Source organism: Denticeps clupeoides, chromosome 9 (assembly GCF_900700375.1).
Source record: "Denticeps clupeoides chromosome 9, fDenClu1.1, whole genome shotgun sequence".
NCBI lineage: Eukaryota > Metazoa > Chordata > Actinopteri > Clupeiformes > Denticipitidae > Denticeps > Denticeps clupeoides.
The window spans coordinates 4,137,669-4,151,309 of NC_041715.1; the positions used below are offsets into that span (position 1 = coordinate 4,137,669).

General features: G+C 49.0%; 1 protein-coding gene across 7 annotated transcripts in view; it reads left to right on the forward strand.

The window, feature by feature from the left end:
• lrp2a (low density lipoprotein receptor-related protein 2a) overlaps window positions 1-13,641 on the forward strand; it is a 58,047-nt gene that overhangs the window by 22,328 nt on the left and 22,078 nt on the right. For 5 of the 7 annotated variants that reach the window (XM_028990456.1, XM_028990457.1, XM_028990458.1 and 2 more), the window contains 21 exons: window positions 69-280; window positions 373-557; window positions 881-1,109; window positions 1,338-1,515; window positions 1,711-1,839; window positions 2,430-2,596; window positions 3,500-3,643; window positions 4,754-4,863; window positions 5,819-5,996; window positions 6,083-6,296; window positions 8,356-8,595; window positions 9,049-9,237; window positions 10,020-10,940; window positions 11,034-11,199; window positions 11,294-11,452; window positions 11,535-11,824; window positions 11,939-12,139; window positions 12,420-12,446; window positions 12,553-12,585; window positions 12,666-12,908; window positions 13,014-13,139. In XM_028990456.1, the coding sequence (XP_028846289.1) occupies window positions 69-280; window positions 373-557; window positions 881-1,109; window positions 1,338-1,515; window positions 1,711-1,839; window positions 2,430-2,596; window positions 3,500-3,643; window positions 4,754-4,863; window positions 5,819-5,996; window positions 6,083-6,296; window positions 8,356-8,595; window positions 9,049-9,237; window positions 10,020-10,940; window positions 11,034-11,199; window positions 11,294-11,452; window positions 11,535-11,824; window positions 11,939-12,139; window positions 12,420-12,446; window positions 12,553-12,585; window positions 12,666-12,908; window positions 13,014-13,139 (4,341 nt within the window). The remainder of the gene's footprint in view (window positions 1-68; window positions 281-372; window positions 558-880; window positions 1,110-1,337; window positions 1,516-1,710; window positions 1,840-2,429; window positions 2,597-3,499; window positions 3,644-4,753; window positions 4,864-5,818; window positions 5,997-6,082; window positions 6,297-8,355; window positions 8,596-9,048; window positions 9,238-10,019; window positions 10,941-11,033; window positions 11,200-11,293; window positions 11,453-11,534; window positions 11,825-11,938; window positions 12,140-12,419; window positions 12,447-12,552; window positions 12,586-12,665; window positions 12,909-13,013; window positions 13,140-13,641) is intronic. The other 2 variants (XM_028990461.1, XM_028990462.1) reach the window with 1 other exon arrangement.

Sequence of the window (13,641 nt, forward strand, 5' to 3'; positions counted from 1 at the left end):
AGCCCTGTTATTTCACTTCAGGAAGATCTTGCCTGAGCAGGCTGGGGTTTTTTTTCTCTTGTAAACAGGAACTCGCGACGCTTTTCTTCTGGTCGCCAGCCGCAGTCAGATTGTATCGGACGAGATCACCGCCCAGCCCAACGTGGTCCGCTCGCTCGTGCGGGACGGCCGCAACATCGTGGCCATCGACTTCGACTCCGCCTCCGACCGCATATACTGGTCCGACACCACGCAAGACCGGATATGGAGCGCCCACAAAAACGGCAGTGACAGAACGGTGGTGTGTGTTCACGTTGCGCAATCTGATAACAGAAACACACACGCACACATGAGTATACACACATTTACCTGGCCTTCTATCTAAATCCACAGATCTTTGACAGTGGTGTGACAGTCACAGAGAGTATTGCTGTAGACTGGGTGGGCAGAAACCTCTACTGGACCGACTATGTGCTGGAGACAATAGAGGTGTCCAAACTGGACGGGACACACAGGACAGTGCTGGTCAGTAAAAATGTGACCAACCCAAGGGGCCTGGTGCTGGACCCAAGAAACGGGTAAGAAATTATAAGACATAGGACATAGAACGATATGACTATATGACTGAATTTTGTGATATACTCTCCATACTTAGTGATAAAATAAATAAATTATACTTTCTATAGATTGGCATGACCAAATGCATACTTTATTTCATTAGAGCTTCATATTCATATTAGAGCTTTTCATATGAATTAATATATTCATTTCACTTCATATATTTTTAGAGAATCTTTAGAGAATGCTTTACAACCATTGCAACAATAGACTGAAATCTGGTTATTCCCAGATGAAGGAAAATACGGAATGGAAAGTGAATGCCTCTTTTGTCTGAATCCAGGTTCCACCTCATGTTCTGGACAGACTGGGGCAGAAATCCACGCATCGAGAAAGCCAGCATGGATGGGAACTTGAGAACAACAATCGTCAGCAAGAAGCTCTACTGGCCCAATGGCCTGGCCATTGACTACCCGAACAACCTTCTTTATTTCGCCGATGCCTATTTGGACTTCATCGACTACTGCGATTACGATGGGAATAACAGAAAACAAGTTCTGGCCAGTGATTTGGTGAGGTTTTCTCTCAACGTATGGTGGCATTGTATTCCGAGCAATGCAAGCAATGCAATTTTACATGCAATACATTTAAAGTCTTAAAATATTACTATGTTCAATCATAGGCCTATCTAATGTGAAATTGAAAGCACACATAATTTGAGTTTTTCTTTTTTGCCCTGAATGATGTGAGTAAAACTGCGCCTCTCTGTCTCTTGCTGCCCCTGCTTTTTCAATGAAAAGGTACTGCAACATCCCCACGCAATTACCATTTTTGAGGATTTTGTGTATTGGACCGACAGATACGTCAACCGTGTGATCCGAGCCCATAAGTGGCGCGGGGAGAACCAGACAGTGATGCTGTACAATCTCCCCCAGCCCATGGGTCTGGTGGCAGTGCACCCAGCCAGGCAGCCCGCAGGTAAGGCCAAAAGCTTTTACCGTCTCCCTGCTGGCCGATCTAGGAAAGGTAGCTTTGTTATTTATTTATTTGTTTTTTTAAATGCTTTCTTAGATCTAAGGTCTGTGTTGGTCTCAATCCGCCGGTTACCCTCTCCATTATTCAACATAATTAGCTACTTGGCCTTGTCGTGTGCTTCTCACTCCTCGTCTGCAGGCAGCAACCCTTGCCAGGCGAACCCCTGCACCCACATCTGCCTGCTGTCAGCGCTGGGACCCCGGTTCTACTCCTGCGCCTGCCCGACAGGCTGGACCCTGGCAGCCGACCAGTTCACCTGCGCCAGAGGTGGGTCTCTCGCCAACATCCAGCCAAGAAACGAGTTTTATCCCTACGCCCTCTTCACATGTTAAATGCGTGTCTATAATAAACAAGTGGCCAATTTCTACTGCCTGAAAAGCATAACTAGCAAACCTGGTGTTACTTGGTATATCATTGGAAGGTTGGTGCCAAGGGGGGAAAAAACCTTACCGGAACATGGGCTATATATTTCAGTCACAACAGAGCTTATCAACGGAATCTTATTTGCCTCTCGGCTTCAAAATCTTTTAGTAGACACAAATATTTTTAATCCTATGGCTGAAGGTTCTGTTGAGAACCGGCCAGAGTGACCCTTGAGTCCCTCTATAGGCTGATCTCAGTTTTCAAGCCTTTTAGCCCCCGACTATGTCAAATACATTGTGCCCTGAGAGGTAAATGGGGACAACTACAGCCCTGTACTGATGTTAATCTTTGCTGACAAAGCCGGTTGCATTCTGGGACCCTGGCCCTTTTAAGGCTTAAGGCTTTTAGCTCGTTTTTTTTGTGCATTGCATTACATGGTGTGATTGGAGTAGAATGACTTTAGACGCCTGTTTGCATTCTTTGTGTCTCTGTAGTGGAGGACCCCTTCCTTGTGGTGGTCAGGGATAGCATCATTTATGGCATCTCGCTCAACCCAGACGAGAAGGGCAATGATGCCATGGTGCCTGTGGCAGGACTCCATAACGGATATGATGTTGATTTTGATGACTTGGAGCAGATGATCTACTGGGTCGAGCACCCGGTGAGTTGCAGACTTCATTGTTATCTTTTTTTCATTTATAGCATTTACCAGACGCCCTTATCCTGAGCGACTTACAATCAGTAGTTACAGGGACAGTCCCCCCCTGGAGACATTTGGGGTTAAGTGTCTTGCTCAGGGACACAATGGTAGTAAGTGGGGCTTGAACCTGGGAATTTGGGGTCATCTAGTTCATAGGCGAGTATCTTATCGACTTGGCTACAGCCACCTATTGTCCCTTGCCTAGGGCTCCAAATATGTTAGTGCCGGGCCTGCCTGAAGGAACACTTTCTTATCATTCACTCATGGTTCAAATCCCACTTACTAAATTGCTCCAGGGAGACTGTCCCTGTAACTACTGATTGTAAGTCGCTCTGGATAAGGGCGTCTGATAAATGCAGTAAATGTAAAATGTAAATGTTAATGAGCATCTCATGAAGCGGCTTTTGACGATGACAACAGTGAACAAGGCAGCCATGAAGGTAAAAAGAAGTGAAGTGATTGTCACTTGTGATACACAGCACACGGTGCACACAGTGAAATTTATCCTCTGCATTTAACCCCTCACCCTGAGTGAACAGTGGGCAGCCATGACAGGCGCCTGGGGAGCAGTGTGTGGGGACGGCGCTTTGCTCAGTGGCACCTCAGTGGCACCTTGGCGGATCGGGATTCTGATTACGGGGGCCGCTTCCTTAACCGCTAGGCCACCACTGCCTCTTGAAGAGACGACTCTGAAAAAACAGATTCATCAAACATACTTCACTTTCTCCTGATACAACAAATACTAAATATGTTTCTTGCATTGGATTCTTGAAAATGGCACAATCTCCATAACCAACATTTGACTGGGAGTGAAGATGATTATTATGCTCATAATAATCTCAAACATGATTTGTCCACTCCCAGGGAGAGATCCACAGAGTGAAGTCAGATGGAACTAACAGGACGGAGTTTGCCCCTGCAGCCATCTTGGGTTCTCCTGTTGGACTGGCTCTTGACTGGCTGAGCCACAATCTCTACTACACCAACCCTTCCACTCAGGCCATAGAGGTGAGCTCCATTACCGAGTATGTTGACCTAGATTTAGGGCCACATTTCATGAGTCCCTATACAATCTAAGATTACCTTGTATGTTGGGATGGGAATGGCAGAAGATGGCATGTGAAGCTATACAGTGATCATGAAAGAGTGTCATGTTCCCCTCTAGGGTGTAAGGGAAACGTGGACACGAATGAGAGGGAGTGGCTAGTGGATACCTGGGGCTTATACATAGGTGAACCCACAACCACCCCCAAATAGTGCTATAAACAACAAAACCCCAGACTAACAGGAGGAACACTACTGACACAAGCGGGAGAATATATACGATGAGAGAGCACACAAGAAAGGACCTACCACCACAACACAAGTGCAGGGCAGAATATCTACAGCAAACACGTAAAGCAAACTCCCCAAAACACTCCAACATGGTTACTCTCTCCTCTACACCCCTCCATGTGCTCTCAGGCCCTGTCTGTAGGGCAGGGGCTTCCTTATATTAGCCAGAGTTGAGGAGGTGGCCTTGGCTCCTCCCAGGGTGGCTCCTCCCCTCAGTCAACCTAAAAGGGACAGAGCACACACATACTCACACAAATCCACTGATCGGCCCCAGAAAGCCACAGCACAATATACGATCCCTACAACATGGGGACGTAACAAGGAGCATAAGCCTTTATTACCTAGTCCAAGTACATAGATGCAATGTCAGAATGTTGACTGAAAACCAGACACAGCACCACATCCTGGACCATTTGAAATCACTTCACTGCCACTGGTTCATTTCTGAACCAAACATTGTACAGTTAATGTGTATCTGGTAGAACAACCATTGCACCTTTTTTTACCTGATGAGGAGCAATTTTATGAATGAATCAACAAGCTTGTTCTAGACAAGTCATTTGGCTGCTGTACGTTGTTTGTAATCATACATTGACAAATTACAGCATTTACCAGACGCCCTTTTCCAGAATCAGTAGTTACAGGGACAGTCCCCCTGGAGCAACTTAGGGTTAAGTGTCTTGCTCAGGGACACGATGGTAGTAAGTGGGGTTTGAACCTGGGTCTTCCGGTTCATAGGCGAGTGTGTTACCCACTAGGCAACTACTAATCATCTGTTTCCAGGTTCTAAGGCTGAGAGGGGAGGTTCAGTACAGGAGAACTCTCATCACCAACAACGGCTCCCCGACAGGCGCTGGCATGCCCGTTGGCATCGCCGTGGATCCGGCACGTGGGTAAGTCCTGATTATCACCAACCTGGCACTGACATCTACCCCCTGGATCTCTCGGCTCTCAGAGTTCCTGGAGTCCAGTGAACAAAAGGCCATCATTTGAGGACGCACGGCAGGGAGCCGCCTGTCAAGTGGAGAGCCGATCTCCCTGAATTCAGCTCTGATCACATTTAATGACTCGGCACACAGGAGGAGGACGTGCCTGGTTCCAGAAGGACCTTCAGAAGCAACTGTTGTCATGATACAAAAACAGGGGGAGATCCAGTGCAGATTATTTCCTAGGCGTTTATTAAGGGATCTTGCAGGATCCGTATTTTGGGAATGGGGAAATTGGAACCGGGGAGTCAGACGAATGATATCAGGGAACACAGAACAGGTAAAAAGGACACCGGCGACGGAACAGGGACCTGGAATGAAAACAGAGACAAATATTAAACTTAGTATGCCAGATCAGGACAGTTTGGGAGCAAATGGCGGATAAGACGAACGAACGGTGACTGGAATAAGGACTGGGTGTTTGCCCTGGACTCAGTGAACTGGGAATGAGAATATCGGAGATCTAATACAATTGGTTCACGGTGACCTGCTGTTATGTCTTTTTCAGTGATGAAAATCTGTCGAGGATCTCCCTTTTATGAAGTGAAGTGATTGTCCCTTGTAATACACAGTAACACAGCACACGGTGCACACAGTGAAATTTGTCCTCTGCATTTTTACCCATCACCCTGAGTGAGCAGTTGGCAGCCATGACAGGTGCCCGGGGAGCAGTGTGTGGGGACGCCGCTTTGCTCAGTTGCACCTCAGTGGCACCTTGGCGGATGGGGAACCTTTTGATTACGGGGTCGCTTCCTTAACCGCTAGGCCACCACTGCCCCCGATCCGCCAGTGAACATCCCCTGCTTTTATATATATAATCCACCTGCAGCTCAGGAGAAACGTTGTTGTAATTGCTTTCCAGGAGGATGTACTGGACAGATCAGGGCACGGAGAGTGGCATCCCAGCAAAGGTGGCGGCAGCCGACATGGATGGCTCCAACACTGCCATCCTCTTCACCAATAACCTGGATCATGTGGAGTTCATCACCGTGGACATCAAGGAGAACAAGCTGTACTGGGCTGTCACAGGGACTGGGGTGGTAAGCGATATACACACAGGAACTTTTTGTCTAATGCTGAATACATAGATTTCATGGCGTTTTGTGCCGTTTGTTCGGAATCACAGATTGAACGCGGCGATCCAGACGGGACAAATCGCATCACCATAGTAACTGGGCTGTCTCACCCCTGGGGCGTGGCCGTGCACGAAGCCTTTCTCTACTTCACCGACCGGGACTACGAGGTGATCGAGCGCGTGGACAAGACCACCGGAGCAAATCGGGTGGTGTTGCGAGACAACCTGTCCGGCCTGAGGGTGCTGAAAGTGCATTACAGAGAAAGTGAGCTATTATATCCAATGTATTCATCACAATGTCGTCAACACATAGCTGGATCTCTATGTTTAGTATCACTAAAACAAAAACTAAATGAAAGTGGACTGGGTATTGGTCCAAATACAACCAATCAATTTTTATTCATACAGAGCTTTTTACTATAGAACAGTGCTCACTGCCCCCAGTTAGCAAGTCAAATGCAACGGTGGCAAGGGGTGGAAGTAGCCTAGTGGGTAAGACACTCGCTTATGAACCAGAAGAGCCATTTACAGCATTATCCAGAGCGACTTACAATCATTAGTTACAGGGACAGTCCCCCTGGAGACACTCAGGGTTAAGTGTCTTGCTCAGGAACACAATGGAAGTAAGTGGGGTTTGAACCTGGGTCTTCTGGTTCATAGGCGAGTGTGTTACCCACTAGGCTACTGCCACCCTTCATACACAACTGGACCACAATAACCTCTCTATACCGTAATTTTAACCTCAATACAGCATCATAATACACAACTGGACCACTAACTATACTAACTCTATACTCTATACTCTATGCTTATTACCATTGTGTCACCGATTAAGACTCTTAACCCCGAGTGACTCCAAGAGGACTCTCCCTGTAACTACAGACTGTAAATCGCTCTGGATAAGGGTGTCTGTGAATGTTGTGAATGTAAATGAAAGAAAAAAAACTTGAGAGGAGCCAAGGCTCAGCACGGGAACCCATCCTCCTCTGGTCAGCACTGGATTACCCTGAGAGATTTGATGAGATCCGTCCAGGAAATTACGGCATGGAGAGGTTATTGCGGTCCAGTTGTGTATTGTGATGCTGTCTTGAGGTTGAAATTACGGTATAGAGAGGTTATTGCGGTCCAGTTGTGCATTGTGATGCTGTCTTGAGGTTGAAATTACGGTATGGAGAGGTTATTGCGGTCCAGTTAAGTATTGTGATGCTGTCTTGAGGTTGAAATTACGGTATAGAGAGGTTATTGCGGTCCAGTTGTGTATTGTGATGCTGTATTGAGGTTGAAATTACGGTATGGAGAGGTTATTGAGGTCCAGTTGTTTATTGTGATGCTGTATTGAGGTTGAAATTACGGTATGGAGAGGTTATTGCGGTCCAGTTGTGTATTGTGATGCTGTCTTGAGGTTGAAATTACGGTATAGAGAGGTTATTGTGGTCCATTTGTGTATTGTGATGCTGTATTGATGTTAAAAGTACGGTATAGAGAGGTTATTGCGGATGTCACTGATGCCAGGAAGCTCTCCAGCAGACATTTACCAGCCACATGGGAGTGAATATAGAAAAGAGAAGTGTGAGTTAGTAATAACTTCGTTAAAAAGAGAGTAAGAGACTTAGGAGTAAACATTTCCGGCGGCATTAACTACCGCAGCATTACAAATGGGGAGTGCTGGAAAAAGCTTGACTGGATAAGTAGGGTACACTATGAAACTTCTACTGGGCCGCGGTCCCCCAAGTCACTGTGCATCTGAATGAGTCCCACATTAGCATTTACAATTAGGCCATACTGAGAACCACATTCGATTCCACTCACAGAGTAAAAATGTCCAGGCGGACAATGCTTTTGGACACAATGCCCTCTCAGCAAGAAACCGTGAGCCGGCCTGCGGCCTGCTGCATAGAGAGGGATTAGTTTTTTTTCCGCCGGTGAGATGGAGATGGGGGGCTGGACTCGTGGCCCTCCTTTTGGGCCTCGCTGCGCGCTTGACAGCAGAGGGACGATTGCCTGGGGAGATGGTCCTCAGCGGGATATCAGTTTACCAATTAGTCCTTCCTGTCATCGTAAGAACACTGGACGCTGTGTGTGCGGAAGGAGCCGGCGATTCTTTGAGGGCCAAAGCTCTCTCTCTCTCTCTCTCTCTCTCTGCTTGAGGATACTCCAGGTCAATTCTAATTATAGCTGCCATTAATATTTATTAGGCCATTACCTACAATCAATAAAATCTAAATTTACACAGAGAATATTTGGTTGGTTGTGGTTGAAGAATTGAAGGTTTACCTTTTTTTTTAAAAAAAGACCTCAAGACATTTCTTCTCATTCCTACACAGCCTCTGCTGGGACCTCCAACGGCTGCAGCAACAACCAGGGGACGTGTGAGCATCTGTGCCTTCCCCGGCCCGGCAGCGCCTTCAGCTGCGCCTGCGCGACCGGCTTCCGGCTCAACGCCGACAATCGCACCTGTGCGCCCTACACGTCTTACGCCGTCATCTCCATGCTCACCGCCGTTAAGGGCTTCAGCCTGGAGGGGGCTGATCACTCCGAGGCCATGGTGCCAGTGGCTGGGAGAGGTGGGTCGCCCTGACGAAACAGCACCCTGTCCACACCAGAATGTTTCCCTCTCGTACGGGCGCATGCCTATCCGTCCTGGCCCGGCGCCCACGCGGAAACGGCGTTTCAGGGGCCCCAGAATGGTTATTTTCCAAAACGGGTTCCGAATTTCTCTTTTCCGCGTTGCCGTGTGGACGGCAAAACAGCTCTTTTTGGTGAAAACGCTGACGTATTAGCCCAACCTCGTACAACAAAGTACAAGAAATCCTCATTTCTTATGAAAAGACAACTACGTGTTTAACTAGACGCCAAATAAGGAAAGCGGGGAGTTACAGCGCCACCTACAGGCGTTCGGGACGTTGTCTGCATCTCCGTGTGGACGGCAATATATAACTCTCCCGTGTTTTAGCGAAAATCCTTGTAGATTCATTTTTGAAATATGCAATCATAAAGAGACTGTGTACCTTCCCTAGGCCGGAACGTTCTGCACGTGGATGTGCACATGCCATCTGGTTTCCTGTACTGGTGTGACTTCAGTAGCACAGTGGCGTCTCAGAATGCCATCCGCCGCATCAAACCTGACGGCTCGGGCTACCGAAGCATCGTCACCTCCGGCATCGGCCGCAACGGGATCAGAGGCATCGCTGTAGACTGGGCAGCAGGTACTTCCTCCTTCAGTCCCACATTTTTAAATTGCAGATGTGCTTAGTTTTCGGGAAACGAAACAGCCTGGCCTGTTCTTAACAGCCATTAAAATATCTCTAGTGCCTGAGAATGAGCATAATGAGGTCAGAGGTCATCTGTGTCTATGGCTGGGGTAGGCGAGTAATCTGCTGTGTCATTGGGGTTGACTTCAGGCATGTGGGGATCAGGGGTTGGGACAGGTGGCATGAAAAGAAGATTGGGTCCGGGAAAGGGAATGGGCCAGGAAGAAAGGAGCAGGGAGTCACCCGCGGACAGATTGGGAGCAGATTTGTCCCCGAGCTTGCAGAGGGGACGGGTTTTGCTGAGAGAGCACTGTTTCGAGGAAAGAGCTCTTTCCCTCTGCCACTAATCTTCATCAGGACAGAGTGGCGGCTTATTCTGGCCCTGCGTCACAGCTACAAACATTATTCGCACTTTCTGTTAATTGTATACTGGCTTTGATACACTGTGGACAAATTAGGAATAAATTAGCAATTTTCAAAAATTCGGCCCTCTTTATCTCTACACCAGCTCTAAAACGAAATCACCCGAATGTAGTTTTTTAATGGAGATTTTCCTTGTGTGCAGAAAGGGTGAAGTGTGGGGGGTGTCAACTGTAGGACCTGTCAAAGCCCATTGAGACATACTGTATGTCTGTATATTTGCGCTATATCAGAAATAAATGCTGGTGTTGATTAGCAAGAGAATTAGTATATAACAATTTTTTAAATTTGGATTATTCCTTTTCCTCTCTGGTCAGGTAATCTGTACTTCACCAACGCTTTTTTGACCGAAACGTACATTGAGGTGGTGCGCCTGAATACTTCCTACCGCCGGGTGCTTCTGAAGACCCAGGTGGACATGCCTCGCCACATCGTGGTGGACCCCAAGAACAGATTCCTCTTCTGGGCCGACTACGGCCAGAGCCCGAAGATCGAGCGGGCCCTCCTGGACGGCTCCAACCGCACCGTGCTGGTCTCCTCTGGGATCATCACGCCCCGGGGCCTGGCCCTGGACCGCCAGAATGGATATGTCTATTGGGTGGACGACTCTTTGGACATGATCGCGAGGGTGCGTCCTGAAGGTGGCGAGACAGAAATTGTGCGTTACGGCAGCCGCTACCCGACCCCGTATGGCATTGCGGTGTTCCAGAACCTCGTGCTCTGGGTGGACCGGAACCTTAAGAAGGTCTTCCAGGCCAGTAAAGAACCTGGAAGCACGGACCAGCCCATCGTGATCCGGGACAACGTCAACATGCTGAGGGACATCACCGTCTTCGACCACCGCGTCCAGCCCAGCACGGGCCGGGAGCTGGACAGCAACCCCTGCCTGGAGACGAACGGCGGCTGTTCACACTTCTGCTTCGCCACGCCCGGCACGCAGAGCAGGAAGTGCAGCTGCGCCTTCGGCAGCCTGGCGGCGGACGGCAGCAGCTGTGTGGTGTCGCGCGACGACTACCTCATCTACACCACGGAGAGCACGGTGCGCAGCCTGCGGCTGGACCCGGAGGACCACGCCCTGCCCTTCCCCGTGGTCAACGTCCCCCGCACCTCCGTGGCCCTGGATTACGACCGCCTGGACAACCGGATTTACTTCACGCAGAGCTCGGGTGTCGGACAAAGCAGGATCAGCTACCTCAGCCTGTCCTCCCCCACGTCCCCACCCACGGTCGTCGCCTCAGGTGGTAAAATGTCCCATTATTACTGTTCATCATCACGTCTTTCACCATGTCTTGTGACTTCGTCTTGTCTCTTTCATTTCGTTGCGTGTGCAGATCTGGGCGCTCCGGATGGCATCGCTTACGACTGGATCAACAAGCGGATCTACTACAGCGACTACATCAACCAGACCATCAGCTCCATGGCTGTGGACGGATCGCTGAGGACGATAGTCGCCCGCGTGCCCCGACCCCGGGCCATCATGCTGGACCCGTGCAGGGGGTGGGCCGGCCAAAACAGCCCAGAGCTCACGTATCATTACGCATGCGCTTTCTAATCGTATAAGCTGTGTTGCCTTCTTCTGCGTGTAAAACAGATACATGTACTGGACAGACTGGGGGACCAATGCCAAGATAGAGCGTGCCACGCTGGGCGGAAACTTCCGGGCGGAGATTATAAACAGCAGCCTGGTGTGGCCCAATGGATTAACGCTGGACTATGACGAAGAGAGGCTGTACTGGGCTGATGCCAGTCTGTAAGTCTTTTTTGAGTTAAGCAAAGACAACTGTTAGGGTATGTAAAGTTTATTAAAATGCGAGCGTGCTGTTTTTCTTTAGACAGAAGATCGAGCGGTGCTCTCTCACCGGGACCCACCGGGAGGTGGTCGTCAGCACGGCCATCTACCCCTTCGCCATGACCCTGTACGGTCAGCACATCTACTGGACCGACTGGAACACGCGCAGCATCTACCGCGCCGGCAAACACGACGGCGCCGACCTGCGGGTCATGACCCAGAACCTTCCGTCCCGGCCCATGGACGTCCACGTCCTGTCCAACAGCCGGCAGCAGCAGTGCAGCAGTCCCTGTCTGCAGTTCAATGGTGGCTGCAGCCATGTGTGCACCCCGGGTATTTTCAAAATCTTTTCATATTTACATGCTGACAAGGCAAGAATAATGTTGGTTTTTAGGTATTTTCAGGCGTAAAACGTATTCTAAAGTCGCCGGTTCCCATCCTGTCCAGGGCCACAGGGCGCCGAGTGTCAGTGTCCGTCAGAAGGCCGCTGGTACCTGGCCGACAACAAGAACTGCATCCGGGACAACGGCACGCGCTGCCAGCCGGGCCAGTTCACCTGCATGAACGGCCGCTGCATTCGCGCCCAGTGGAAGTGCGACAACGACAACGACTGCGGCGACGGCAGCGACGAGCTGGAGAGAGTCTGTGGTACGCCGTGGCCCGACGTGTGCCCTCAATTTGGGCCAGAATTCGTCACGTTTTCTATTACCGACTGACATCCACCGCCACGACCGCGCTGAAACGTCTAAATTTGTGTCTGTCTCACCCTGTCTTCCGTATCTGTGAAACGATTCAAGTTCCTCTGCTCCCTCCCGGTGCCGGGCGCCCTTTTCTTTAACCCCCCCAACTCCTTTAACACAGTGCTAACATTGAGCCTCTTGCCGGTTTTTGCTGCAATCTCACCGCGGCCCAATCTGTTCTTTTCCAGGACCCAGGGCCGATTTTGCCTTTGTCGGTGTGTATGCATGCTTTTCTAATCCGACTCCCACGTAGAGGTTTTAGCTTTTGGCCATATTAGGAACTACTAACCACTAACCAGAGCCGTTGTCTGTTGCATGCAGTCCCGCAGCCGGCATCGTTTATTGCCTTGCCAGGTAACTTTCTTCATCGCTGCGTGGCGTTCCTCGCTGACCGCTCGGTATTGAATAACTATTTTTTTCATGGCAAACGTCAGCTTTTCACACCTGCGACCCGACCGTGTTCACCTGCGGAAACGGCCGCTGCGTCCCGTACCACTACCGGTGTGACCACTACAACGACTGCGGGGACAACAGCGACGAAGCAGGCTGCCTTTTCCGGCCCTGCGACCCCAACGCGGAGTTTGCCTGCAACAACGGCCGCTGCATCTCGCGGGAGTACATCTGCAATGGCATTAACAACTGCTACGACAACGGCACCTCGGACGAGAAGAACTGCCGTAAGCTCTCCGGCCGCGTTGGTCGCTGGACATTTTGCTTGTCAAACCTTCGCTTTTGCACTCAGCTGAAGATGGAAAAAAAAAAATGTCCCTTTTGCTCCACAGCGGAGAGGACCTGCCAGCCTGAGCACACCAAGTGCCAGAGCACCAACATCTGCATCCCTCGCTCGTACTTGTGTGATGGAGACGATGACTGTGGGGATATGAGCGATGAAAGCCCCACCCACTGCGGTGAGTCGGCAGTTACACAAACACGCTCGGTTGCAATGCTTTGTCAATGGAGCGTTCGCTGGTTAAAAGCGTTTCAGATGTTATATATTGATGGCTTATTATCATCGTTTATGTTATTATATGATAATGATGGAAATTCATATAGTGATTAATGTGATTGTAATTTATGTGATTTCATAATAATGGTGAACAAGTGACTTAGTGATGACTGTGATTGATTTAATTTGGTATATGGTTTATGTGTTGGTATATGATACTGATTAATAAATGACTTAGTGATGACTGTCAGTGTAATAGTTTATGTTATTTTATTATAGTGATGAATAAGTGACTTGGTGATGACAGTGGTTGTTATAATTTATGTTATATGATAGTGATGAATAAGAGATACTGTCATGGGTGTGATTGCTACAATTTATGTCATTATCTGATGATAATGACATAAAGTGATTTATTGATTACTATGATTGCTATAATTTATGTTATTATATTATAATGAGTA